This window comes from Phyllostomus discolor, chromosome 7 (assembly GCF_004126475.2).
Source record: "Phyllostomus discolor isolate MPI-MPIP mPhyDis1 chromosome 7, mPhyDis1.pri.v3, whole genome shotgun sequence".
Taxonomy (NCBI): domain Eukaryota; kingdom Metazoa; phylum Chordata; class Mammalia; order Chiroptera; family Phyllostomidae; genus Phyllostomus; species Phyllostomus discolor.
In genome coordinates, this window is record NC_040909.2 from 53,060,532 (window position 1) to 53,088,257 (window position 27,726).

Sequence of the window (27,726 nt, forward strand, 5' to 3'; positions counted from 1 at the left end):
AAAACTGGAGAGAGGGAAAGAAACAAAAAGAAGATAATTTTGGTACAATCTAGAGTTGCATCAAATTCTCCCACCCCAACCTCTAGAAAAAGTTTGGGGACAGAATATGAGTTGACACATTATAACAATGTTCTCTAATTTCACACACAATCAAGAAGCAAGTAGGCTAGGGGCATGATTTGGCAACCTTAAGAAGCCTCCTAAAACCTCTATAGAGTAGAATCCCAGGACATATGCCGAGCCGAGAATAGAAATAACTATGAGAGGTGTTTGTCAGAAAAAAGAAATGATAGAACTTGGTGAATGAAAGCATACAGGGGATGAAATAAAGAATGATCTGGAGATGAATCAAGTTTCCTGGCCCAGATTGCTCAGAAGGAAGTGCCAATAGAAAGGGTGGGTGGAATATGGGGCATATTATGGTAGAAAGAAATGCATTCTATTTTTCAGATGCATGAAGTTAGAGCAACTGATCTCTCAAATTTGGATATCTGGGTCAGCCTAACCTAAAGCCTTCCAAGTCGTTAACCTTTGATAGGTATGTGTGGGACTGCTTATAAAATGACATTTGAAGATTTAAAAAGTGATAGCACCAGTATACTCAGATTTAAAATCCTGTTTTTTAATGACTCTGGAATCAACTAGCTCCGTGATGCTTCAAATATTTTTAAATTTCAAACTCTCTCTTTTACATACTATAAAGCCAGTCTGACTCATCTTGCACTTAGAAAATAAGCTTGAAAAGCATGGTAGGGAATAAAAAAACAATATGTTACTTTCTCCACTGATAGAAAGGACAAACATTTCCAATTCTTGCAACTTAAAGACTATTTCATATGTCAAAAAGATTTGTAATAGGTCAGTTTCAAGATTATTTTCTGTACATTGATGAAATCATATAATTTTCAAACATCAGAAATCAAGTTGATTCACAAATAAAAGTGGAATCACCGAACTCTGTGGAACTCTGTGGAACTCTGTGACCAGTTTTGTGGAAGCTACTGTGACTGGGGATAGAATTTAAATTAAAGAGAAGGTGAGAGATTCACCCATGTGATGTGTTCAATTACAGGCCCCTAATGAAGTTCACTACCTCAAATCTACTGAATATTTCCTTTCCAAAAGATCCTATCCCCCTTCTTACATATTCTGACAGTGTGCGTCTCTGACATTTGCTCTGTGAGATAATAACCAAACAGTGAAACGTCCTCAAATGGAGAGCGATCTTGAGTGAACAGTAAGCCTGAAGGATGTGAATGCAATTCCTTGGTTATGTGTACATGTGCATGTATGTGTATAAAACTATTTGTACAAAACCAGTCTTACTAATTTCCTAGACTTTGAGAACATTCTTCTCTCTACCTCAAATTAGGTGTATTTAACCTGGGGCTTAAAAAGTCCTAATAGTACTTACAAATCTTTAAAGTGCCTGTGTAAAGATTTAATATTTTTTGTTTGTTTAGGCAGGAAGTTTCCAGCTTTCCACAGGGTTCTCAAAAGGGTCTATTATCCAAAATGGACCAAGAACCTAAGCATGTGAGATGTCTAAAAATAAAAAACATTTTGAAAGTTTATTTTGTAAATCTATATAAGAGCCATATTCACAGCTTTTTGGAGATCAGTTCCTGGAAGTCCCAGTGGCTCAATGGTGGGGTCATAGTTGTGTCTCAACTGACTTCATGACTCCTCCTCCCTATTATTTTCATATCCAAATAATTATTTTCTTAATATTTCCACCTACAGAATAAAATTCCAAAGGAATTAAAATTATTCTCAGAACTGTTTTTCGTCCTTTTCAAAAACTATTGTCACTTTGAAAACTGTAAATAGCAATGAAGATGATATTTAATTTTATGTTTGTGCCAACATTTAGTGAAAATGTCTAAGTTTTGAAATAGCAGAAAACTCACATTCCATCTGGTGTGTTTTCATTTTATCCCCTCTTCTCAGTGAATTTTAAAAGTCAATTGCAGTGTCAATATCTTTTCTGCTATGCTAATGTGGTCTGCATGAAGAAATCAAAGGGTGGGAGTCCTCAGGGAAGGTGGTTCTTTCTCAATTGAACTAGTGTCATGGAATTACAAAGGGGAAATGCAGAAAGGAACATGTGCTTAGAAGTGACTGAGATCAGATGAATGCCTCTCAGTTTGAGGATAGAGAAACTGAGCCCCAGACAAAGGGAACTGACTGAAGCCTCGTTAGTGATAGAACCAGGATGGAATCCTCTATAGGAGGGAAGGAAGGTGGTCACTTCCTTCCCTGAACCTGACAGCCTTTATCAGAACACACTGTTCATGGTACTTAGTGATTTCTATTTTCTCCATAGTTACTGTTTCTCAGTCCTTATCCACGAGAGACAGGTTAGCATTTCAAAGTAATCACTGGTGTGCCATTTCTCTCTGGACCCTCTCCTGACTAAATGGAAATATATTTACTGCTTAGAAGTAGTCTTCTGTCTTCACCAACTTAGTTTCTAAATGCAAAGGGCACTGATCCAGTGTAACGGAGAAATAATTCATGCAGAGATAAGAATGCTAGGTTGCTCTACTTGACCATCCCCAGACTTGAAAACAGAGTTCAAACTGGAGAAGGGAAAGAGATAAGAGAGATATTGAGAGATAAATAGAGAAAGGTTGAAAGAGAAGTAGACAGAGGTTGAGAATAAGAGAAAAAGAAAGGTTGAGAGAGAGAGAAATTAAGAGATTGAAAGAGAGATTGAGAGAGAGGTTGATTGAGGGGTGGAGATGATAGACAGATAGATAGATAGATAGATAGATAGATAGATAGATAGATAGATAGAAACAGAGAGATAGGTTGAGACTGGGAAAACACAAATGTGCACTAGGCAATGTGCTCTACCACTGACCTTCCCCCAAACCCTTATCTAAATCCTGAGATTTAGAGACACATTAGCTTCATATTTGTTGCTGTAACAAAGTTCCACAAATTCAGTGGCTTCAAATGACACTAATTTACTGTCTTATAGTTCTGGAGGTCAGAAGTCCGAAATGTGTCTCAGCTGGCTAAAGTCAAGGTGTTGGCTGGTCCTTCTGCAGGCTCTAGGGGAGAATCTCTTTTCTTGCCTCTTCCAGATTCCAGAGGCTGCCTGCATTCCTTGGCTGAAGGCCTACTGCCATCTTCAAGGCCAGCAGTGACCACAGAAGTCTTCTCATGCTTATCACTCTGACACTGACTCTTCTCCTTCCCTCTTCCATGTTTAAGGACCTTTTGATTATATTGGGTTTACTCATGTAATTTTGGATAATCCCCCTATCTTAAAGTTAGCTGATTAGAAAAACTAATTTTATCTGCTACCTTAAATCTCCTTTGTCATAAACATGTGAGGCTGCTGAGTATCAGACCAGTATGAATCCCTACTTTAATGTAGCCTCCTGTCTGCCTGTAAGATCAAGAACTCATGGAAAATATTATACTAAAGAGTACTTTTTCCTAACAAGCCAGAGAGTAGAAACCCCAAAAGACCATTCCTCTGGTTATTTCAACTTAAGTGATAGGTCACATAAGAATATTTCCCATGAGATCTTTACTAAAACTAAAGTCAATTTTTTCACTACATTTACCAACCAACTACCAGTATATAGTGGTCTCTGTTAATGAGTGAGATAGAACATAGAATGTCTGCTTTTAAAAAATGACCCCTAATGTCTTCTTTAAATTATAAAATTACTACATATCCATTACATAAAGTTTAGAAAATACCAAAGAACATAAAGAAAGAAACAGGCATGATCTACAATTCCATTATCCAGCCACAGTCCCTTATAATTACCAGGTGCATATGCTTCGGTTCTGTTTTTGTCCGTATGCCACTCTTTCACTGAATATCATATCCCAGTGTATTACATCTTTAAAATTATTTTAAAGCACTCTTTCCTATATATGAATATATACCTTCAAACTATATTCCTCTATTTTGAATTCAAATTATTTCTCAGGATATTTTTTTAAATTAAATAGAAAAGTTGTAACGTTTTATAGATATGCACTCTGAGGTAATCTGGAAACTATGACATGGACACAAGAACATTGTTGAGCCTAGAAAAGGATAAAATAGAAGTATCTTTTGTTCTCTGGGCAGGGTATTGACACAGTTCCAGAATATAAAGGTACATAGGATTGTTCTGTCTTGGATTGGCCTATTTTAGAGAATGATGGTGGGGGCTCTCAGGGGCCATTTATCAGACTACTTTTTGGTAAATTCCAGAAATGGGTGGGTCCAGGGTTCAGGGCTGGCCTTTGTGACTTGATTCTGGAGTTACCAGCCAAGTCCCACTAACCCTTAGCCAGGGGTGTCCAACCTTTTGGCATCTCTGGGTCATATTGGAAGAAGATGAGTTGTCTTGGCCACACATTAAACACATAAACCCTAACAAAAACATCTTTTAAGTAAATTTATGATTTTGTGTTGGGCTGCATTCATAGCCATCCTGGGCCACATGAGGCCTGTGGGCTATGACCAAACTAGGCTAGACTAAGGCCTGATATTTCAGCTTTAAAATCCCATTTATTCCCCATCAGGTTTGCTAGTTTGAAAAATACTTTGTCATCTCAGGAAAGGGAACAATGTGAAATACTGTTGTGGAAAGTGTGGTTCTTTCTCGAGAGGTGGTTTTGACAGGAAGGAAGGTAATGCCCCCAAAGGAGGCGAGGAATTGTAAGTGATAAAGGAAAACCACAGAGGTGAGGAGTGGGAGAACAAGCCTCTGAATTCAGAGTGTTGGGGATTCAGCTAAACAAACATATCTTGAGAACCTACTTCATTAGATAATGGGATTTATTGAGTGTGAGGAGGCAGAAAGGTCAGAGGTGATTAAGGCACCTCTGGAAATTGAGAGACAGCAAAGCCAAAGGGAGCCCATACTCTGGATCCAAGAAGACCTAAGTATGAATCCCAGGTCTGTAATCTTAAAAGAGTTACTATGTTTTTCTGAACCTTAGGTATATATAACTCATCATCTTATATTTCATTTCACTGGATACATTAACTTATCAGCATGCTAATGTCATAATCAAACCATATCCTCCTCCATTTGACAGTATAACCAATTGATGAAAATTCTATTCTTAACCTCTCTCAAGAAATCTAATTCAGACTCTAGACAAAGAAAACCAAGAGATGAAACCCTTTCAAGTTCCTCATGCTCTTGATTTTGAGATGAGACCAAAAAGAAGAAACTATCCCACTGTCTCAGGGAAGGAAGGTAAATGGTAGATACACCACGTGGATGAAAAATGGCTTAAGAAGACAAGTCAGGTTGCTCATTTCAGGTTACTTCAGGTTGAGAGGGGGAAAAAACACAGCCTCAGTCTCCACATCGACTGACATGGCCAAGATTACCAGAGAAGCCAGCTGAATTACACATGGATTTGACCCAAACTCCTCTCCAATAACCCCGAAACGTTTTCTAAGGAGAACCAAAATTCTTTTAAAGAAAAAAGAAGATGCTGGAACAAGACTTCACCTCTTTGCAAAGGGAATATTCTGAGTTCTTTAGTCACTTTGAATGTAAGGAGGATTTCCAACAGGTACTGGTGCAGCTTCCCTAGAAGATATTTGTGGTCCACTGAGAGTGGTAAGCAAAGACTGTTTCTTTTTGAAGAAAAAACAAAGCAGTGATTTCCTTTAATATTTTAGTGTGTTATCATGACATGAAAACACTATAAAGCATGCAAAAGTATATAAGAGGTTCAGTGCTCAGAAAAGATGACTTGGGAATTATAGATGCTTGACTGGAAGGGGTGGATGACTTCCTTGTGTTAAAAAAAAAAGCTAAAAAAGAAGTTATAATAAAGTACCTAGCTAGAAACTAGTGAATTGCAGAAGGAAAAAAAAAAAAACAATCTTTGGAATGTGCCATTTTCCTACACATCTAATAGTAGGGAGGTGTTCAGAACCTATAGGATTTAGTGAAAATATAGGATGCAGGGTGTGTGTGTATAAATGCCACTAAGTTTGAACAGAGATCTGGAAACTGAGATTTAGCCCTGGAAGTCATAATCTCTAAGAAAATTATTTATTTGCTATCTTTCAATTTTCCATAAAAATGAAGGATAATATTTTCCTCAGACCAAAGACTTTGTTGTCAACTAGAATTTGGTAAAAACAAGCTTTGTCATGAACTTTTTATAAGGTCTTGAGACAAACACTTACCCTCGGTGGGGTTTATCTTCAATTAAATGGTATTAATGAGACCTACCCTGCCGGGTTCATGAAGATTAAAGTAATGTATACATAGTGCCTAGCAGAAAGTCTGCTCATTGCAGTCTCTCATTAAATGACAATAAAATGTTATTCCATTACCAGTTTCCATTAGTCTTCTCCCTAGAAACAAATATTAAAACCTAGAAGTATTTACTTATTTTTACTATTAACCCAATGCTTTTGGATTCCGACCCTCCATTTCAAATATGGGAAACATGAAACATACTGAGACCTAAGTAGGAAGTCATGAAATAACATTACAACATTAAAGAACTTGTAATAAACTACTGACTTGACATGTAGAATTAAGAACTATGCAGGTGTAGTGGCCTTTTGTAGATTTTCTTGGTTAGAGAGAAAGTCAGGCATCTCTCATACTGTTCCTCTAAATCTGGGAGTCATAAAATTCTCCAAATAAGTTGCTAGCCAGTGAGCTAAAGCAATTTGGAAGCACTGGAAGAAAATCATAAGCCAGAATTTTTTCTTTCCAGGAGATATTTCCACATTGTCTTTTAATGTCTAGGTAGTGTGGGCTGCATACTGTAGAAGGCTAAAAGTTTAATGTCCTCACAAATTTTTGAGCTGCTATGTCTTTGAAGGCTGTTGGTCCACAGGTGTGCATTATGATGGTCATAGGTAAAGATACTGAATCTATATAATCTCCTCTTTAATGTGTTCAGAGGATTTCGAAACTTCCTGAGTCTTCAGAGGAGGTGGCTTCTAACCAGTCACCTCCTCCAGCTTCCAATTGCTCACTCACTCTCACCAACTCCCTAGAATGCTCTCAGGCATGTCCTCAAGACAATAATGTTAATAATTATGTAAATCATAAGCGCTAACATTAACTAAGTGTTAACTCTCCACCAGATGTTGCTCTAGGCCTTTATATATAATAATTAAATTCTCACAGCAGCCCCATCATAAGCCCCATTTTACGGATGAAGAGGAAAAAAAAATGATATATGGAGAAGTTTTAGCAACTTTTTCAAAGGCACAGAGCTGAAACTAAACACCAACCAATCTGGATACAGATCCTCAGGCTTAATCCCTATGTGCTATTGCCTCAAAAGAACACTTAATGGCTTTCTTTACAAAACTGGAGTAAGAAAGTTCAACCACCTAAGTGATGCTTGATTGACCACTTGTAGAAGAGCAATTGTCTACAGAAATAATGATCAACACAATGGCTTGTCTATCCTCCAAAATGCATAGATTGTTTTGTGAATATCCTTGGTGAAATTAGTAGCCAAATAATAAAAACTAGAAGTAAATTCTGTGTAGAGGAATGTATCCTTGAGTCATTTCATTTATAAAACTTCACCAGTTTTCGATCAGGATGATAGAACTTAATTCAATAGTTGGATGATGTATCTCCTATATTATCTTATTGTTTTGAAAACCAGGAAAAATAAATTACTGTCCTCTGGATTTGGAGGGCCGGAGCAAAAAAAATGAGGTTTTTCATCAAATTACACTTTATGAAAACTAATGAAGCTATTTAGCTATAATAAACTCTAGAGTTTTACTGTCTAATTTGGTAGCCACTAGCCATGTGTAGCTAGTCTGAATCAAGATGTGCTAGAAGTATAAAATCATATGAGATTTTAAAAACTTATATATAAAGAGGATATAAAACTCTCTTAAAATGCCTTATATTAGTCACATGTTAAAATGGTGATATTTTTTGTTATACTGGGTTAAAAATTATATCAATAAAATGAATTTCATGTATTTCTTTTTACTTGTTTTAATGTGGCTAATTAGAACTTTTAATTACATATGTAACTCACATTCTACTTCTATTGGATAGTGCTTCTCTAGAATACAATGTGCAATGTACAGATGGAGGACACTCAGATAAGACACACTTTTTTCACCATCACGGATGGTGAAAAAGTAAAACCACATTTTGGTGACTCAGGCTGGAATTCCAAATACCAGGCTATGTTTCTAAGGATATATGTGCCTTGTAAGAAGCAGGCAACTGGGAGATCTTACTATTCTCTGCTGCTTTCTAAGAATGAGCCCTGCTTCCAAGCTAATGTTTTTTTTTTAAGATTTTATTTATTTATTTTTAGAGAGGGAAGGGAGGGAGATAGAGAGAGAGAGAGAGAAATATCAATGTGCGGTTGCTGGGGGTCATGGCCTGCAACCCAGGCATGTACCCTGACTGGGAATCGAACCTGCAACACTTTGGTTCACAGCCCATGCTCAATCCATTGAGCTGCATCAGCCAGGGTGCTAAGGGGTTTTATAAAGGTTATTTAAAATAGGTTATTTAAAATGACAGATAATTGAAAAGCAAAAATATTTTCAAATGTTTTGGGGTTTTAAAATTGTAAGTTTTTCTTTTCTACTCCCCCTTAACTATTACTTATTTTGCTTTCTGTCTAAAGAGAGATCAAGTCCAATGTTTGGGGGTTTTCTTTCTGAGACCATTATAATTAATATTGATTGAAAAATATCAATGCTTAATTCATATTTCTTCTTGCTGTATTCATCCATTTCTGCTCATTACTTACTAATAAATAATTTAGTTTAAAAATAATAACTTATTTATAAATTCTGTTATTCCTATTCCTCAAATTCTCAACTCTAAATAAAATAGAGTTGAAAAATTTTCTTATGTGAGATCTAAATAGTTTTCTTTAGTGGATCATAGGCCCCAAAGTTACTGAATTTTTAGACACTATTCTTAAGTGACAGTTACTAGTAGTTACAGCAAGAACCTTGAATAAAAATCTAATTAAAAATTTCAACTAATTTTTAAAAATATACAAATGGTCCAATTTTTAATTATTGATGTTAATTAAGGTTTGATTGCAGCAGTCACTGTGAGAGGCAAGGAAGAAGTCAGACCACCAACAAGGACCCCTTGGAGAAGGCATTTTCCAACTTAACTAACACGCATCTTATAGAGTCCTGCTGGAATATGTCTGTTTGGAAGGAGAATTCATTGTGGAGGACAGATATGACTCTGGACACAAAGCCATGTTCAGAATATAAAGAAGGAAGACCATAGGAGTGGTTTGACAGAGTGGTTGTACGTTGATACTATGGATAGAGTAATGTGTGATTAACTTTTTCTTGCTTATTTCTCCCTATCATGCAATTGAGCATATTCAAATGAGAAAGAAGAGCAGTTCTAAGAAGACTGACTTAGGGTGATAATTCTCAGAGCAGACTCTAGGGAAATCCATAAAGGTGGCATCCTCTGTCTTGGGTATTTCTAGATACCTGTCCTCTCATCATCAGACACTATATTTTTCCTTCCTCCACCATTTTTTCTTGTGTCCAATCATTTCATGATTTTCCTTGGAGGCCACCAGTCCACCATTATCATCCTCTGTGCTTCTCAACAATTCCACGTGTGACCACCTTCATTAAATGTAACTAATCTAAGTTGTATACACCCTGAATTCTTATCTCTACTAGGAAAAATGGTGAAAACAATTTTTAACCAGATAAATGTTTCTCTACTAATTTTATTTCTCACTTCCAAGGCACTTAGAAATTTAACTCAGTAACAATATGACTTAGGAAAGAGTTAACCAAATGTCTATCCAGCTCTCTTATCATCAAAATAGGTAGCCAAAGAGCATTTGGTGTCACAAATAATTAAATTACCACTACCATGTATTTATTTGTTGGCTATATCACATCCAGATTCTTTGAGTTAAAAGTTCTCATGAATTAAGAAGAACCTACAGAGATTTTATTTATTTATTCTGAACATGGGGTAACAAAGTTTATATTAAAAAATTCTCAAGCACATAAAAACTCATCCCTGAGTATGAGGACATCATTGAACCCAGAAGGAATAAAAAGTTAACTGCTTTACTGAAACATTCATTCTTTTTTGGAGCTTCAACTGGGGACCCATGGACTTAGAGCCCATCATCAAATGGTGTGTGAAAGAGATCTAAGTTCAAATATTATCAGTAGTATAATAGTTCTTTCTAGCCCTCAGGGCCAAATGGCGTGATTTTTGCAAATTGATTTTGTTTATGCATCGTGTTAAACCAAGCAATCGTTTCCCCTAAGATATTTGAACCTACAGTTAGTTGCTCTGTCTTTGAAATTCATGGTTGAATTTGTCCAATTGCTGATTGCTATTCCCATTTGCTCTAATAATAGTCACTTCCTTCATCAGTAATGGGTTTTATATACAGTGCACAATCAAAACCATTCACTGTTACCCATAAACGTTTGATGAATTGTCCAACATCGCTGTAAGAGTTGCTTATTTGGGATATAGCTAGAGTAAGCCTAATAGAATTAATGAGACGATGGACCATGGCGTTAGGCAATGAGTGTTTCCCTCCCCACTATTAGCTGTACATGCTCTTTTATCTAAGGAACTATTTATGTTATTATCATAATCTTCATCAACTTGTCAAGATAATGGAGGGTCCACTGAGTGCAGAGAAGGCCTCACATAGTTCATATAAATTCAAAGGACATAAAGGTGGAAAGAGTTTGGGAGCAACTAATAAATAAGATCTGCATAGAGAATCATAAAGAATGGGCTTTCTAAGAGATCCTGCCTTGGAGAGGGTAGAACTTGAGCTCAGTTTTGAGGGAAAGAAAAAAAGACTCACCATCTGAAATGGGGACGATAAATTAGTAAGCAAAACGGGTAAAGACAAATCCAAGACAGAGAGACGCAGGAAGAGAAGATGAAGATAAACTCGGGGATAATAATCAAGGCTGTAATAAAAGGAAGAAAGCTCCTGAGCCTGCTTTCAGCAGATACCACATCTGTACTTGTTAGACACACACAAGTGTAGGTTTGGGGGGAGGCAAGTTACTTATCAACTTTGACAAGTGCCTACCAGACTTGCTTAGCAATCAGACAAGGTTTATAATTACTTCACCAAGCCTTTCTGATGAGCCACAATTTGCAGCTGTCTGCACATTGATTTCTGACAAACTGATTTCGTTCTACCAACGCTTCATTAAATTAACCTCAGAGGGTTGATATCACTATGTCAGAATCTCACCCAAAGTAGCTATGAGTTAATAAATTGCCCTTCTGAAAAGCAAGATGTTCCCTCCATTTAAATTATGTTAGGACTAGTAGGGGACTTCAAGTTCCTCTAGTTCAACACTTATTTTTTCATGTAATCACTCATTTAACAAATGTTTATTGAAGACCCACTCTATGCCAGATTAGGTCCCTGTTCTCAAGGCTTTACAATGTAGTTAGGGATGCAGACATTGAATAATAAACTAATAAATTATTTCAAGTGACAGAAATAATAAGGTCATAAACATGTAATATGATAGAGTTACCCAAAAGGATATAAGGGATTAACTATCTTAGATGGAGTGAGGTGATCAATGAAAATAATTCTCTGAGGGGTGACACTTGAGCTGAGATTTGGATGGAGATGTGAAGCCACAAGACAGGAAGGAGAAGATAAAAGAAGATACAAAAAGGCCCTGAGGTAGGAACAAGAATAATATACTTGACAAAAGCAAGTAGTGAGAGAGAATGAGAGTAATAGGAGCAAGGGAGGGAGGTAGGATGCCCTCCTGAAGTTAAAGAATTCACCCAGGGCCAGAGAATTGTAAATAAGTAAGCAAGATAGTATAATGAATGTTACAGATAAGTGGTATACACAAAGGACTAGACACAGGATCCTGGGGGTAGTCATTTTTGAGTGGTAGAGAGAAGAGGAGTACCCCATAAAACAGGCAGGGATCTCAAACTTGAATTTGTGACACAAGCCTTCATGAGAGACTGAGTGGTGGGAACTTCAGGTGGGAACCTAGAGAATGAATGACATACCTAATAGCATTCAGACTTATTCAAGATACTTTACAGGCACAATAAAGCACATCATTGACAAATACATTTCAAGCAAAATAAAAAAAATATGAGGAAGCAAGCAAATCCCATGGATCATCAACATGCAACAATGAGCTGGAGGAAAAGTGGTAAGTAGGCTGGGAATGAGAAAAAAATCAATACAGCATGGTCTAATGTAAGCCAAAGAAGAGTTATACTTTATATTTCAATGAACTAAACAAAAAAGAATGTCTTATTAGGCAGTAACCAAATGCCGTAATACTAATAACAGTAACAAAGACCCACGGTATTTGTTACAGAACTCGCATAACTTAGAAACAAAGGTAATGATCGAATGGGCCAGATTTGTAAAGTTATGGAACCATGAGGTCCATCCAAAGAAGAATCATGGTCATCCACTCCGTGCTTGCGTGGACCCAGGGATGGAAAGCTCCCTATGCCTCCGCCCAAGGCACTTTCTATCAATTCAACCTGTTGTTACATGGAGCTGGTATCTGCCTCCTTGGCACCTAAAAGTCCCAGATCTTCCCCCTGGAGCCACCTGACAGCCCTTTAGATAGTTAGAAGCAGTGACCCTGTCACTGTCTCCCTCCACAAGTGTTTCCTTCTCCAAACAAAACATCTCTAACGTTAACTACTCCCCAGATCACTATTTCTAGACTCTACCATCAGAGTCACCTTTCTGCGAACTTTCTCTAAGTTGTCACTGTCCCTTGTAAACAGTGCCCAGGGAGAACACAGCATTTCCAGCTAATTTATAGTGTAGGGCTTTTTTATGCATTGTTTTCTATTTCTGCAGCAGTAGGAACACAATTGCATTTTATTAAGCTCCGTCTTCTGCTGTCCAAGTTCCCCCTTTTCCACCTTCCAAGCCAGTCTGTTGTATTTCAGGGACACATGCATAATTTCAAGTGAGTGCTCCTTTCAGTATAAAGAAGGCTGTCCCTCATCACTCCATCATTTCTTATTAAAATCAGTCAGTCTAATATATATCACATTCTGTACCAACAATGCAGTGCTTTGTGCTTCTCATACCACTTTCTAGATATTATCTTATTTATTATGTACTCAAACTTTATACATAGAGAAAGATGAATCTGAGAATTAGTGGTTAAAGGCAGAGGGAGCATCCAATAATCTGGCTTTGAATCCAGGTTCTCCATTTACCCATCATTGCTAGGTTTTAAAAACAAAATTAATAAGAAGAACAGAAAGCAGTTACCTATTAATAGAGGTGTAGTATGTACCAAGTCCTGTAATAAACATTTAATGTACAGTATGCCATATATTATACATAACAATCTCTGAAGTGTATTTATCTTCATTTCAGAGAGGAGGGAATTAAAACACAGAGATTAAGGTTCTTGCCCAATGTTACACAACCAGTAGATGGCACTGGGATTTGAACCTAATTCTGCTTGTCTTCAGAAAGTTCAATCTTGTCATAGTCTCATGCTACAATCTCCCTCAACCTCCTTCAGTGGTTGCTATCTATACTACATGTTACTTACCAGTTGATTAAAAAAATATTGCAATAGTTACTTCTCCTGAGATGCTTCTCCAAAAAGGTAGGAGGTAAGGACTTGTGTTGCCTCATCTGTGGGGCCAGAGACCCTATGTGATCATGTATACAAGGACAAAAGAGTAAGGTTGGGGAGAAAGGTCGGGGAGAAAGGTCATGCACCAACCTCAGTGCTGGGCACTGTGTTTCTAACTGGGCTGAAATGCAGCCCTGCAGCTTCTATCACAAGCACATTTGGAATATAAACAAGATTTCAAGGTGACAGTTCAATCAAAAAAAAAAAAAAACCCACAGTGTTTTTAAGCACTTTTAATACATTTTTAGCAGTAGTCACTTGTATATAAATCATGTACTAATTTATTCATTAAAATAGCCTGTACTTGGCAACATTTTATTAACCTTAGTTTATGCTAATATGATCGGTAATTGTATTTTTTAAAAAAACACATCTCTTTATAATTACTCCATAATTCTGATTTTTCTTCCCGTTTGATTTAAGCTCTTAACCAACCTCACATCACATTCCACATCCAATGAAAATGAATTTGGATTATAATAAGATATGACTTCAGAAAGTCTAAATTTGGAGAGACATGATTCCCATACCTAGCCATACATCAGGATTTCCTAGGAAATTTCTTAGACCCACAAATTTACTAATTCCCCAGTGCCTCGGAAATCTGCTGGACCAGGGTTGAGACCTCTTGGGAAAGATTTGCAGCAATTAGCCCACTGACCAACACTTGGGGACCAATGAGTAGAGCATTGTCAGCCTTCACAGGTCTATTTCACCTTTGGAAAACAGGAAGCACACATATTGAGTGATATCTCAAAAGTATAAAACCAACTGTCTCAAAGGATCCAGTGAATCCCAGGAAAATTAATTATAAGTCTCAGTACTAACTGTTGACCTCTGGTTCTCTATTTTCATGGTCTAATAGCCATTTAATGCCCAATTATTGCAAAGAAACATTAAAAAATGCAGTTTTTATGTAACACATAGAAATAGGGTAGAGATAGTCATAGGGGTTTAGCTGGTAGAGCCACTTGATAAACAACTAAAATAAAAGACAATGAAAATAAAATCCCTCTGAATCCTGGCTGGTGTGGCTCAGTGGATTGAGTGCCTGTCTCCAAACCAGAGGGCCACTGGTTTGATTTTCAGTCTAGGGCACATGCCTGAGTCCCTGGCCAGGTCCCAAGTTGGGGGTGCATCAGAGGCAACAACACATTGATGTTTCTCTCCCTCTCTTTCTCCCTCCCTTCCCCTCTCTCTAAAAGTAAATAAATAAATTAAAGAATTAAGAAAAAATAACTCTCAAAGGGTTAGAACAAGAGTGTCAAATAGATGGCTAAAATGGTACCTCTCTCCTATTTGACATCACAGTAGACATTGCTAACCAACCATAGTACATTTCCTTGTTGCATCCAGAAATAGCCTCAAAGCCTTTTCACCTAGCACTCCAGGGCACCACTACCATTTTATCTGCTCTTATGTGTGGGTAATATATTTGCCCTTCAATGGCAACAGTAAATAGTTATATCATTCAAACCAACCTAGTCTTTGCTAATGATAATTCAAAGTTAGAATTTGAATAAATGCTATTTAGCAAGACAAGCTGAGTTCCAAAGTATTTTAAAAACTAAACGTAACATTTGACTAAAATAACCACATAGCCATCTGTTTAATTTCCATTGGTTGTGTAGATTTTGTCCTAGGGAGACACTGGGGCATGACTCCATGCAAACATTTAGTGCCCTGGTAAATGACAGGCAGAAATCGCAAGGGCATTTAGATTTTGCCCAGTTTCATTTGAAAAAGAAGTCACTATAAATTCATTTGTCTTCAGTTCCCATAAAGGTCTCTCTGGGCTACTTTGCCTCTACTACTGCTTCCCAAGTCATATTGGGTGGAATCCCATTCAAGACCATATGCATGGTAATACATACTTAGGCTCCTTTCATCACATGGGCAGCCCCTACGATTACACAATAAGATCAGAGAAAGCAGACCCACCTCATCATAGATGCTGTCATTCCTGTGAAAGTCTCCAGCCTTTCTGGGAAGAACATGGATGTGAACATGCTGAAAATATACAAAAAAAGAAAAATAAAATGTCATTATCTCCCCATATATTTTCGCACTTGACAGTGATGTTCTCATGAAGCCCAATTACTCCACATTGTTTCCTGCTGGATTATTTTTCACAGGGAGATGACATTCACCTTCAGTAACTTGATCTGAAATCTGTGGAGAATAGAGGCACAGAACAAGAGAGAACAACTTGGTGGCATATATGAAAGTGTGAGTGAAATGCCAGAGTGTTTTAGAGGCCCTGTGAAATTATTCATAGTTGTCAGTCTTGGTTGTATTTAGCCAATGCTTTGAAATGACAGCATGTCTCAAAAGGTGACAACAGTGCCTTTGAAACTGACAAGAAATAAGAATTGGCTAAAACAGAGAACTGCATAAGTAAATAGCAAATGAGGGAGAGTATGATGGAGCATTGGCCAAATTACGGAATCCAGGCTTCAAATATAATAATCATATAATAATATAAATAATTTTCATTTATTAAACTTTTAATTATTGTGATAAGGAAGCTCCGTGCTTGGCATTTATCACATTTAATGGCCTGAATAAACCTGTGAGGCAGCTCCACCATGACCCCCATGCTACTGATGGGGGAGTCTGCTCAGAGGTCTAGGCTTTGCAGGCAGTGGTAGAGTCAGCACAGACAGCCAGGTGGTCTAGTTCTTGCTCCCACCTTCTTCATCAGCACATACACTGCTTCTGTGATGCTAATCTTTTAAGCAGCCCATTTCTTTAGTCTAGAAAAGTACCCAGGTAATATACATAGCAATGCTATTATACAGAGATTGGGACTCAAGGCACATAGCATATCTAACTCAATATATTCTTCAAGGCTAAAGTGCCATTCGAAAGTTTTACTTTCCAAATAGCCTCTATTGTGCCTCAGCTGAAGTTAAATTTCATTCTTGCCCTTGAGCTATGTTCATGTGTTTATTAGAAACCATGAGGAGGAATGGAAAATGAAAAGCCTAAGTGTGGAGAGGCAGACAAAGAATCAAACATCATTCCTGATCATGCCCACCCTCCTTGATTACTACGATCAGGCCAGAGCCTCCAAAGAGCCTCCAGAGAAGGCGAGATTAAGGGTCCCTGTGGCTTTGCTACACACGGAGGAGAAATGATGCCCTATTAAAGCCAAGGCAGGGAACAAGGGGGTCCAAGTGAACAAAGCAGAGAGGAGCTTTGCATCAGCCCTCCAGCACACAGTCCCCAAAGAGTGGCATGTTTTTGCCAGGATATTCTCCAATGACAAAGCCAGTCACAATTTCCTCAGCAGCTGGGATGAATGTATACATAAAGACTGTGAGCCTAAGGAGATAGGGAGAAAAAGCAGGCAGGAAAAAGTAAGTCACAAACTTCCCATGGAACCAATTTCCTAGGAGAAAGCAGTGCAGGACAGGCCCAGGGTGAAAGTCCATAGGCTGGCTGACTTAAAAGCAAGACCAGAAAAAATAAAATGCCACAGTTCAAGGAAACAGTCCATCCTTAGAAGGGGCCTTCACTCAATCATTGTTTCCCCAAACTGCTGCTACCCTTTCTTCCTTTTCTCTATCCTTCCTTTCTCCCTCACTCTCATCTTTCCTCCCTCCCCTCCCTCCTTCCTTCCTTCCTTCCTTCCTTCCTTCCTTCCTTCCTTCCTTCCTTCCTTCCTTCCTCCCTCCTTCCCTTCCCTCCCCTCCCTCCCCTCCCTCCTTCCTTCCCCTTCCTTCCTTCCTTCCTTCCTTCCTTCCTTCCTTCCTTCCTTCCTTCCTTCCTTCCTTCCTCCCTCCCTCCCCCCCCCCTCCCTTCCTTCCTTGCATCTATTTGTCACCTCCTTGTACTTTCTAATAATCCAGTATTCCTGACCAGGGTTCTGTAGTCAAACTGCCTAATGCAAATCCTGGACCTACCACTTACTTAGCTGTATGGCCTTGCCTCGTAAGGCCTATGTCTTAGTATCCCCTTCTAGGATGAGGATTATAACAATTTCTATCTCACAGAGTTGTTAAGAGGATCTGATCTACTAAGTATATACTTATTATGCTGCTTAGTATGTCGCCAGTACTCAACATGTAGCTGCAGTAGTATCACATTCAGGGAATGGTTCCCACACTAGCAGGAAAGATATTTAACAAGCTCCTTGTCTGGGGTATGATTAAAGTTTCTCTGTTGCTCCAGCTTATTTCTGTTGCTTTGCTTTGATGAGTGGTTTTCAAACTTGAACATGCACCTGGGGCTTGATAAAACAAAGGCTACGAGGCCCCCAAATTGGCATTTCTAACCAAGCTCCCAAGGGTTGCCAATATTGCTGGTCCACCACCATACTTTGAGAACCACTGGTTCCTGACCCCCTCTCCTATCAAATGTGCTAATGTGGGTGCCAAGGTCACTCACTGTTTTGCTTGGCTTGTTGCATTATTGGAAAGCTATTGCTGCATGCTTCTCTGGCTTCCTGCCCCTGGTCACATTCCATGCCTTGTCCTGAGGAGTATGTCTCTTGTTGCCCACTAATAACATATAGCTGGCTGTGAACTTATATTAGGGAAACCTCCTGGGACCAGGCCATCCCTGCTTTCATTTTTTTACCCTTGCTCTCCTAGGTTTGGTGTTCAGAGCTATTTCCATAGTCCCTGTTACCATGCAGTCCTGGAAATGCCACTTTTGATCACTGGTAACCATTTGAAATCACCGTGGTTCGCTGTGACACTGATGACAGGAAACAGTTTACTGTATAGATGATTTCCCCCTAGGGCATAGATCTCAAGTGACAGACTGATCACAAGATCCTGACAATCCACTCAACTTCACAGAAAAGAGAAATAATAAAGCCAGCCCAAAGTCTTGCTGTTGTAAAGGAATACCATTGTCATATCCTTCCTATAGAATGTCATACTGATAAAAACCCTATTAACAGCATAGATGAGGATAACTTGACATAACCTATTCTTAGTGAATTCATATTGAGACTTGGTGATCACAACTTACTTTTCTAAATGATAACAAAACCTCCAATTAATAAAGACTACCAAATTTTGCTAGGCTTTACTATTTACTAGGGTTTAAATTTTACTAGAATTTCAAGCAGCATAGCTACTTGAGTTGAAAGAGTATTTAAAAAAATCCATGATACCTTCCATACAAAAACAGTTTTCATGGTCAAATCTTACAATGATAAGATCTTACAAATCTTACATTAATCTCACAACGTTCCTTAGCATATTAAAGTATACGAAAGGACCAGATGAAAGATACTTCATTAGGTTTGTCAATTAGCAATCTAGAAACTTACTTATGGAGCCCCAGGGCCTTTATTCACGTAATGTCCAATTACTTTTTTCTTTTTCAAAATATATTTTATTGATTATGCTATTACAGTTGTCCCATCCCCCCCCACTTTATTCCCCTCCACTCTATACACCCCCTCCCACCCACATTCCCCTCCTTTAGTTCATGTCCATGGGTCATACACATAAGTTCTTGGGCTTCTACTTTTCCTATACTGTTCTTAACCTCCCCCTGTCTATTTTCTACCTACCATCTATGCTACTTATTCTCTGTACCTTTTCCCCTTCTCTGCCCTTCCCACTCCCCTGATGATAACCCTCCATGTGATCTCCATTGCTGTGGTTCTGTTCCTGTTCTAGTTGTTTGCTTAGCTTGCTTTTGTTTTTATTTTATTTTTTTGTTTTAGGTGTGGTTGTTAATAACTTTGACTTTGTTGTCATTTTACTATTCATATTTCTTTTTCTTTTTCTTAGATAAGTCCCTTTAACATTTCATATAATAAGGGCTGGGTGATGATGAACTCCTTTAACTTAACCTTATCTGGGAAGCACTTTATCTGCCCTTTCATTCTAAATGAAAGCTTTGCTGGATAGAATAATCTTGGATGTAGGTCCTTGCCTTTCATAACTTGGAATACTTCTTCCCAGCCCCTTCTTGCCTACAAGGTCTCTTTTGAGAAATCAGCTGACAGTCTTATGGGAACTCCTTTGTAGGTAACTGTCTCCTTTTTTCTTCCTGCTTTCAAGATTCTTGCCTTATCTTTAATCTTGGCTGAGGTAATTATGATATGCCTTGGCATGTGCCTCTTTGGGTCCAACTTCTTTGGGACTCTAAGCTTCCTGGACTTCCTGGAAGTCTATTTCCTTTGCCAGATTGGGGAAGTTTTCCTTCATTATTTGTTCAAACAAGTTTTCAATTTCTTGCTCTTCCTCTTCTCTTTCTGGTACCCCTATGATTCAGATGTTGGAATGTTTAAAGATGTCCTAGACACTCCTAAGCCTCTGCTAATTTTTTTTGAATTCTTGTTTCTTCATCCTGGTCTGGTTGAATGTTTCTTTCTTCTTTCTGATTCACACTGTTGACTTGAGACCCAGTTTCCTTCCTGTCACTGTTGGTTCCCTATACATTTTCCTTTATTTCACTTAGCATAGCCTTCATTTTTTCATCTAATTTGCAACCATACTCAGCCAATTCTGTGAGCATCCTGATTACCAGTGTTTTGAATTGTGCATCTGATAGGTTGGCTGTGTCTTTATCGCTTAGTTATATTTTTTTCTGGAGCTTTGATCTACTCTTTCATTTGGGCCTTTTTTTTTTGTCAGCATGTTTGTTACATAGTAAGGCATGGAGGCTTAGCTATACATCCGAGCGGGTCAACCCAGTCACTTTTTTGTGACACTGTATGTCAGGGAGGGGTCTGAAAGGGAACAATGCTGCTTGTTCCACTCTCTGCTGGTTTTCAGTCACTTCCCCCACTACCCACAAGCAAATTGGGCTCTTCTGGTACTGATTCCTGGGTGTGTGGGTTTTTGTACATTCTAGGACCCTGTGTATCTTTCAACTGAACTCTCCTGTGAGGCCGGGAGTTTCTTCCACTGCTGCCTCAAGCCCCACAGGCTTTTTCAATCGGAGGTTCTGAGGGTTTATTTCTCCACACTGAAACTCTGGGTTGAGCAGTCTGTTTCATTCCCCAGTTGTTCCTCCTGGTTTATCTGCACTCGAATGTGGGACCACCCAGTGTGCAATCCGCTGCCTCACTGGGTCTGCCAACTGCCATCTTGCCTACAAGCTGCAGCCTTGCCCACCCTGCTCCTTCAGCTGCTGCCTCACCATGAGTCCTTTCCGCCTGGTTGCCCATCTCTTCCCCTCCTACCAGACTGGAAGAATGTTTCTTCTTTAACTCCTTGGTTGTCTGATGTCCATAAAATTTGTTTTTCTGTCAGTTTTGGTTGTTTTCTGTTTTTAAATTGTTGTTGCCCTTTTGGTTGTGTGAGGAGGCACAGTGTGTCTATCTATGCCTCCATCTTGGCTAGAAGTCCCAATTACTTTTTTCTAATACCTACATTTATTTATACAAAATTATTTATTATCAGTTGCTAGTCTAGGAATCAGAGATACAGTGATGAACAAGACAAAGCCCCTGCCCACATAAAACTACAATCCAATGGGCAATGCAGAAAAAAACCAAGTAAATAAATAAATAAATAAATAATTTATTTTCAGGTGGAAATAAGTATCATGAAGAAAATCATAGCAGTCAGAGCTAAAAATTCAGAATTGAGACACTTCACCATTTGTAATTTGGGGAGAGAAAAAGGATTCAGATTAAGGATACAGTAGGGAAGGAGACAAATAAAGAGAGGGTAAATTCAAAGGCTGAGAAAAGAAAAAATTTCAAGAAGAAGAGTATAATCAACAGTGTCAACATTGTTGAAAGCTAGAGTTGGTTTTAGTGAAATTTGGGGCAATAAAAACTTACCTGAAAACCACATGAAAGATGCTCAACATCATTAATCACTAATGAAATGCTAATCAAAACCACACTGAGATACTGCTTTACACTCACTAGAATGACTGTTAAAAAAACAAAAAACACAAGACAATAATAAGTGTAGATGAGGATGTGGAGAATTAGAACCCTCACATGTTGTTGGGGGAGATATAAAATGGTGTAGCTGGTTTGGAAAATGGTTTGGCAGTTCATCAAAAAGTTAAATATATAGTTACTATATGACCCAGAATTCTATCCTATGTATATACCCAAGACATATGAAAATACATGTCCATAAAAACACTTGTAAATGAATACTTACAGCAGGATTATTCATAAGAGCCAAACAAGGGAGCAATCCCAAGTGTCCATCAATAATGAATGAAAAAAGAAAATGTGGTATAGCCAGAGAATATGATTTGGAATGAAGTGCTTCAAAAGGAATGAAGTACTGCTAAATGAAAGAATTATGTTATGTGAATTATGCAAAGTAAAAGAAGCCAGACACAAAAGGCCAGATACTGTATGATTCCATTTATATAATGCCCAGAACAGGCAAATTCAAAGAGACAGGATGTTAATTAGTGGTTGCTGGGGGGAATGGGAAGTGACTGCAAATGGGCATGAGGTTTCTTTTGGAGATTATGAATATATTCTAGAATTAGATAGTGGTGATGGTTGCATAATTTTGTAAATATACAAAAAGCTACAGAATTATACACTTACATAGAGTAAATTTATATTATGTGAGTTACCCATATTTTTCGGACCATAAGACACACACAGGTTTTAGAGGAGGAAAATAGGAAAAAAATTTTTGAAGCAAAAAATGTGGTAAAATATTTAATAGCATAAATAACATAATATTTTGCCAATGTAAATGTAAACAGAACTTAATAGCAGCACTAACAACCATTATTCCTCCCAAATTGGGGAGGGAAAGTGCATCGTATAGTCCAAAAAATACAGTATATCTCAATAATGCAGTTATTAAAAGACAACCTGTAGATTTAAGAGAGTTCAAGGTAAATAAGGGAGATAAATAAGCATAGACAAATTTTGCAAGGACTTTTACAAAGAAATCAATAAGAGTAGCTCCAGAGGAGGGAGAAAATAACTCCTTTGGGAAACACAGGTTTAAGGTTACTGGACCTACTAGTTTCTACAATCATTATTATCATTAGTAGTGGTAATTGCTGTTGTTAACATTTATTAAAAGCTCACTACATGATAGTCTCTGGGCTGATTTACATCCATATGTCAATTAATCCTACACTATTCCCAAGAGGTAGTTAATAAATGCATGACCATTTCCTGGTGACAAATTAGACTCAAGAGGTTAAGTGGCTTGCCCAAGCTCCTGCAGGGAGTGAATGCCCAAGAGCTGACACCTAACCCTGAGTCTGTCATCAGACATGGTGTTTGCTTTTCACCAAATGACACCATCCCTCAGGAGGCCACCTGCTTCTCCCCATTCCAAAATTAAGGACACCTTCCCCCTGTAGTGTCTTGATGCCTCTCCCAAGGCCCAGTATTTCTCAATAATGTCTTTGATTACAACTGTTAAGTCCTTTCAGGATCATGGGATGAGGTTTGCCTTTGTCCAGAAACTTGAATTAATTCAGAGCAAGGGTATTATCATCCAAGTTCTATTTCTACCTCACTTCTTCCTAGTTGAAAGCCATGCCCAAAATACTATATAGATTAACACAGTTGTTCAATGTCAAGCCTTTCCCCCCCCATTTATTAATTTTATGGAATTTACACCAAGTAGCAGATTCACTCTTTCTTGGCTCACCTGTCTGAGCAAATCTCAGCTTTAAAAGTCCTTTCTGTTGTCTCTAGGTTTTCCTACAAAGGTAGAAACTCTCTGCACTTTAATACTCTGACAACATTTTCCTAGGCCCTGTCTCCTTTTTGCTACCTATGCTTCTCCCTCCATCCCTTTGAACATATCTACTTTACCCCTGAGGGTGGTCAGTATGAATGTCTTTGTCTTTGTCAGAATACACTGCAATTCAATTATAGGAGCTAAAACCCTGGTGGGATGAGGGCAGGGAAGGCTAGAGAGCTAAACTGCTCCATAACTAGTGTCCTGAAACCTCCACCAGCAAGTCCAGCATTAACCCCTTTCCCTCAGATCTGCACTGAGCAATGGCAGAAGGTAAATCTGATTCTAAAGAATAATATAAATGTTGCTGTGGTAGTTATACAATGACCCCTCCAAAATGTCCATATCCTAATCCCACACTCATAAATATGTTAGATTGCATGGTAAAGGTGAAATAAGGTTGCAGATGGATTAAGATTGCTACTCACTTGCCCTTAAAATAGGGAGAGTACAAATGACCCTGGATTATCCAGTTAAGCCCAATGTAATCACAAGGGTCCTTAGAAGTGGGAGAGGGTGAACAAGTCAAACTTTAAAACTTTGTTCTTCAAAGGATATCATTAAGAAAAGGAAAAGGCATCCACAGAATGGGAGAAAATTTTTGCAAATCATACATCTACTAAGGTACTTGTATCTAGGACATTCAAGAAACTATTTAAAATCATTAGGAAGACAAAAATACCAAGTAAATATAGGCAAAGGATGAACAGAAATTTCTCCCAAGAGGATGACTAAATGGGCAATAAATCACATGGTCAGAGTTAGCAGGCCATTTTTCCATAAGAACATCCTAAGAATCTGCCTCCCTCCCATCCTTTCTTTGTTTTCCCCCTAGAGTCAGATGAGAATACTTAGAAGAGCAGAAGTATGATTTTACAGCATAGAGCATACTATTAGTTAGGGGCATATAACTTATTGTCCAAAGTGAAACTTTTAGGGGTTAAAGGAGGCACTGTTTATAACTACTCGGTAGACCTAAGTCTTGACTGTTCCAAATACACCAAAATAAATGTCATCCAGAATAATAGTAATTTAATTGGGAAGTATGTAGCATAACAAAGATGGGATTTGACATCCTCTTAACTTGACCTAGAATCTCAGCTCTACCACTTTGACAAATTTAGTGACTTTGGGCAATTTACTCAATGTCAGTAAGCTTCAGTTTTCTCATTTGGGAAAATCAAGACAGTAACTGTTCCTATTGCTTAGTGTTTTGGTGAGGAAATGATAATATAGATATATGCACAGTTATTAGTATAAAATGTTTTTATGTAAATGGTAGTTAATGTTATAACTAAGAATAACTTACAAATGGATACTGTAAATGTGTATGTAGAGGTTTTCACCTTATGAAAAAGAAATAATTAAATGATATGTCAATGTTTTCTCAAGAAGTGAACTACATTTAGGGGATTCTTCTAAAAACCACCGAGACCCTGGCTGGTATAGCTCAGTGGATTGAGCATGGGCCTGCAAACCAAAAGGTCACGAGTTCAATTCCCAGCCTAGGGCACAAGCCTGGGTTGTAGGCCAGGTCCCCAATAGGGGGCACATGAGAGGCAACCACACATTAATGTTTTTCTCCCTCTCTTTCTCCTTCCCTTCCCCTCTTTCTAAAAATAAATAAAATATTAAAAAAATAAAAAATAATAAAAACCACTGCGATTGCCACATGGCTCTAGATACCAGGCATGCCTCATTCATATTGTTCAACTGACAGCCTCAGAATTGTGGGTGATGCATTTATTTCCATGCCTTTGCTACCTACATTGCGTACAATAGTTAACCTGCTATAATAGGAGTAAAGTTTTGAGACAGCAAATGGTTCTGTTTGGTGGAAACAGGATGTTCTGTCCTTTGCAAGTCGGGGAGGAGTGGGAGGTGGACACCAAAAATCTATAATAATTTGAGAGTTAGGCTCTATTGAAGGAGTAAAAAACTAGAGGCAAGATAATGGGATAAGAGACTGTTAATTCTTCATGCCCAGATGTTTCTCTCCACGTGGCAGTAACTCTACCACCATTCTTCCCTTTAATTCACTTAGTCAAGGAAAATAAAAGAAACCACTTGAAATGTAATTGTCTCTCGCTCCTCCTGTTGGGGTCTATTACACAAACAGTAGGGATATTTCTCATTTCACTCTGTTTACTGCAGAAAGATGTTAAAAAGGAGGTGGGAGAGGAGAAGTTCTCTCAGCACCTGCTCTGTCAATCAATAGTAATTTCTTTGCCCCTGAGTGCGTGGCTTTTGAATGAAATGGGTACATTCTCATGAGCCACATCACCATCGTACAAACACATTATTGAAACAGGAAAGGTGATGGAACCATGACGATAGCTCCCATTGCCTGCCGGGCTGAGCACCCATATGCCATCCACCTTTTCTTTTTCTGCTCATTTGTAATCAGTGCTTCCTCTATAAAGACAAACACTAGAGAAGGCGTGTTTTCTTCTGTGCACCACTTTTTGAATCTGTGAGCCATGGGAGAGTAAGTTGATCTTCTTCTTATCTGTTCTTTTATTCTGAATTTCACTGGAGTAGTTCCTTACAACAAAGAAAACAAAAATAATCTCTCCTGGGTTTACCCAAAGCGTATCACAGCATCTCATGCAGTCCAGTACTTTGGGGCGAGGATGAGCTACTTTCCTGCTTGCAGTGTGGAAGAAGGGGAAATTGATTGGCAAAACAGATGCACTGACACTTATTCATGTTTGTTCAGTTCCCCAGGCTTCTATTCTCTTAGAGGAGAAATTGAAGAAGAACCTGCCAATTATTTTCACCTTGTGAGCTGAAAGCCAAAAGGAATAGACACACACCCAGCTCTCAGAGTTTAGTGACACTTTACACAGCATCAGACTGCATCATCTTGCTTTCCTTTGACTTGAAAAGACCTTAATTTTTAGAAAATTTGGAATTTAAAGCTGTCTGGTTGCTAAAAGCTCCTTTAAATTGCCATTTTGGTTTGGAGCCATACATCATCGAAGCCGTGATGCTCAGCTGATGTACTGCGCCCATATATCATAAGAGCACCATCCCGCTCATGATATATTATTATAACTCACAAGTGGAGCACCACCCGTGATGTATGGCTTAAAAACACAAGTGTAAGCCACAAAACTTTACAGGGTCTCCACAAATCCTGGGAAGTGTTTTTGGAAACTGAGGTGGTTCTTTATCCTTTTATTCTCCCTTAAAGTTTCTTAACTTGACTGGGACAATCTGGGCACATGGAAAGCACTGTTTCCTCTGTTGCACAAAAGGCATACCAGCTGCCTTAGCATTGTCGATACCCTAAAGGAAGGGACTCATTAGCAAGAGGGCTAGAAACCATCAAGATGCCTGTGCATTTTGACAGACTACTAATTTTATCCTGAGTTGCTTATGTCAAGGTGTTCTCAAGGCCCTGTGTACAGCCATATTTTCAGTGACATTTATTTCAAAACTAGTAGCTGGCAGTGTTTTCACACTGACCCTAAATCTAGTAGCAGAAGGGGAGGCCTTCCCAAACCAAGTAAGGCAGAATCCAGCCCTGAAGAAAGCACAAACTTTGGGGTTGGGGGTTGGTGGTAGTCCAGAGTAGAGTATATTTAGCAAGGCTCACCGCAGAATCAGGCCTTCTGGTTCAGAACAGAAGCAGGCTGTCAAAAATATATTCATTCGGTCTTATAATATACACTGTCTTGAAATACGTTAATTGTAAGAATTTACTGAATATTTAGAATATGCCAGGATTGGTCTAAACACTTTACCTATATTTTTCATATAATATGCACAATAATCTTATGTATTAGGATATTGGTATTTTCTCCACTTGGAAGAGGAGGCAAGATGAAAGAAGTTATAGATGAAGAAAGAGAGGTACAAGGAGGCGGAGTGAGTGGGTTTGTTTAATTACAGAACCCGGGTATGACACTAACAGCCTAGCAGAAGTTATAAGCCCACTGTCTCCCATACCACTCACCCATAGTATAATAAGCACTTCTGCAAGAGAGGCCCATGAGAGAATAAATTTCTTATAAATTTGAGAATCAATCTTGTACAAATATTCTATATTATCTTTTAGCTAATGATGGACTTTCGGTGACCAGACAGTTTCAAGTTCTGAAAACTGTTGAAGAGAATGGAATTTACAATCACATCCCTTTAAAAAGTTGACAAGCTCAAGCAAGATCTACAAAACCATAATAAACCTCTTCAGTGGTCATTCCTGTTGTGTTAGGGTACACTTATGCAATAAGACAGGCAGAAACCCTTCCAGGGTGTTCCATGACCATTCCAGGGTGAAGAGTCTTCCTGTTCAGCCCTGCATGCAGGAGGTCATGTTTGCTGCTGCACAGGGACAGCACTTTAATAATGCCTCTAGTGAAATGATGTTCAAAAGATGCACAGAATGTTTCAGGATTTGTCAAACCTATATTTTATCAG

General features: G+C 38.4%; 1 protein-coding gene across 1 annotated transcript in view; it reads right to left on the reverse strand.

Annotated features, from left to right (window-relative positions):
* FHIT (fragile histidine triad diadenosine triphosphatase) overlaps positions 1–27,726 on the reverse strand; it is a 1,459,115-nt gene that overhangs the window by 172,359 nt on the left and 1,259,030 nt on the right. The window contains exon 7 of the mRNA XM_028518409.2: positions 15,578–15,646. Coding sequence (XP_028374210.1) covers positions 15,578–15,646 — 69 coding nt within the window. The remainder of the gene's footprint in view (positions 1–15,577; positions 15,647–27,726) is intronic.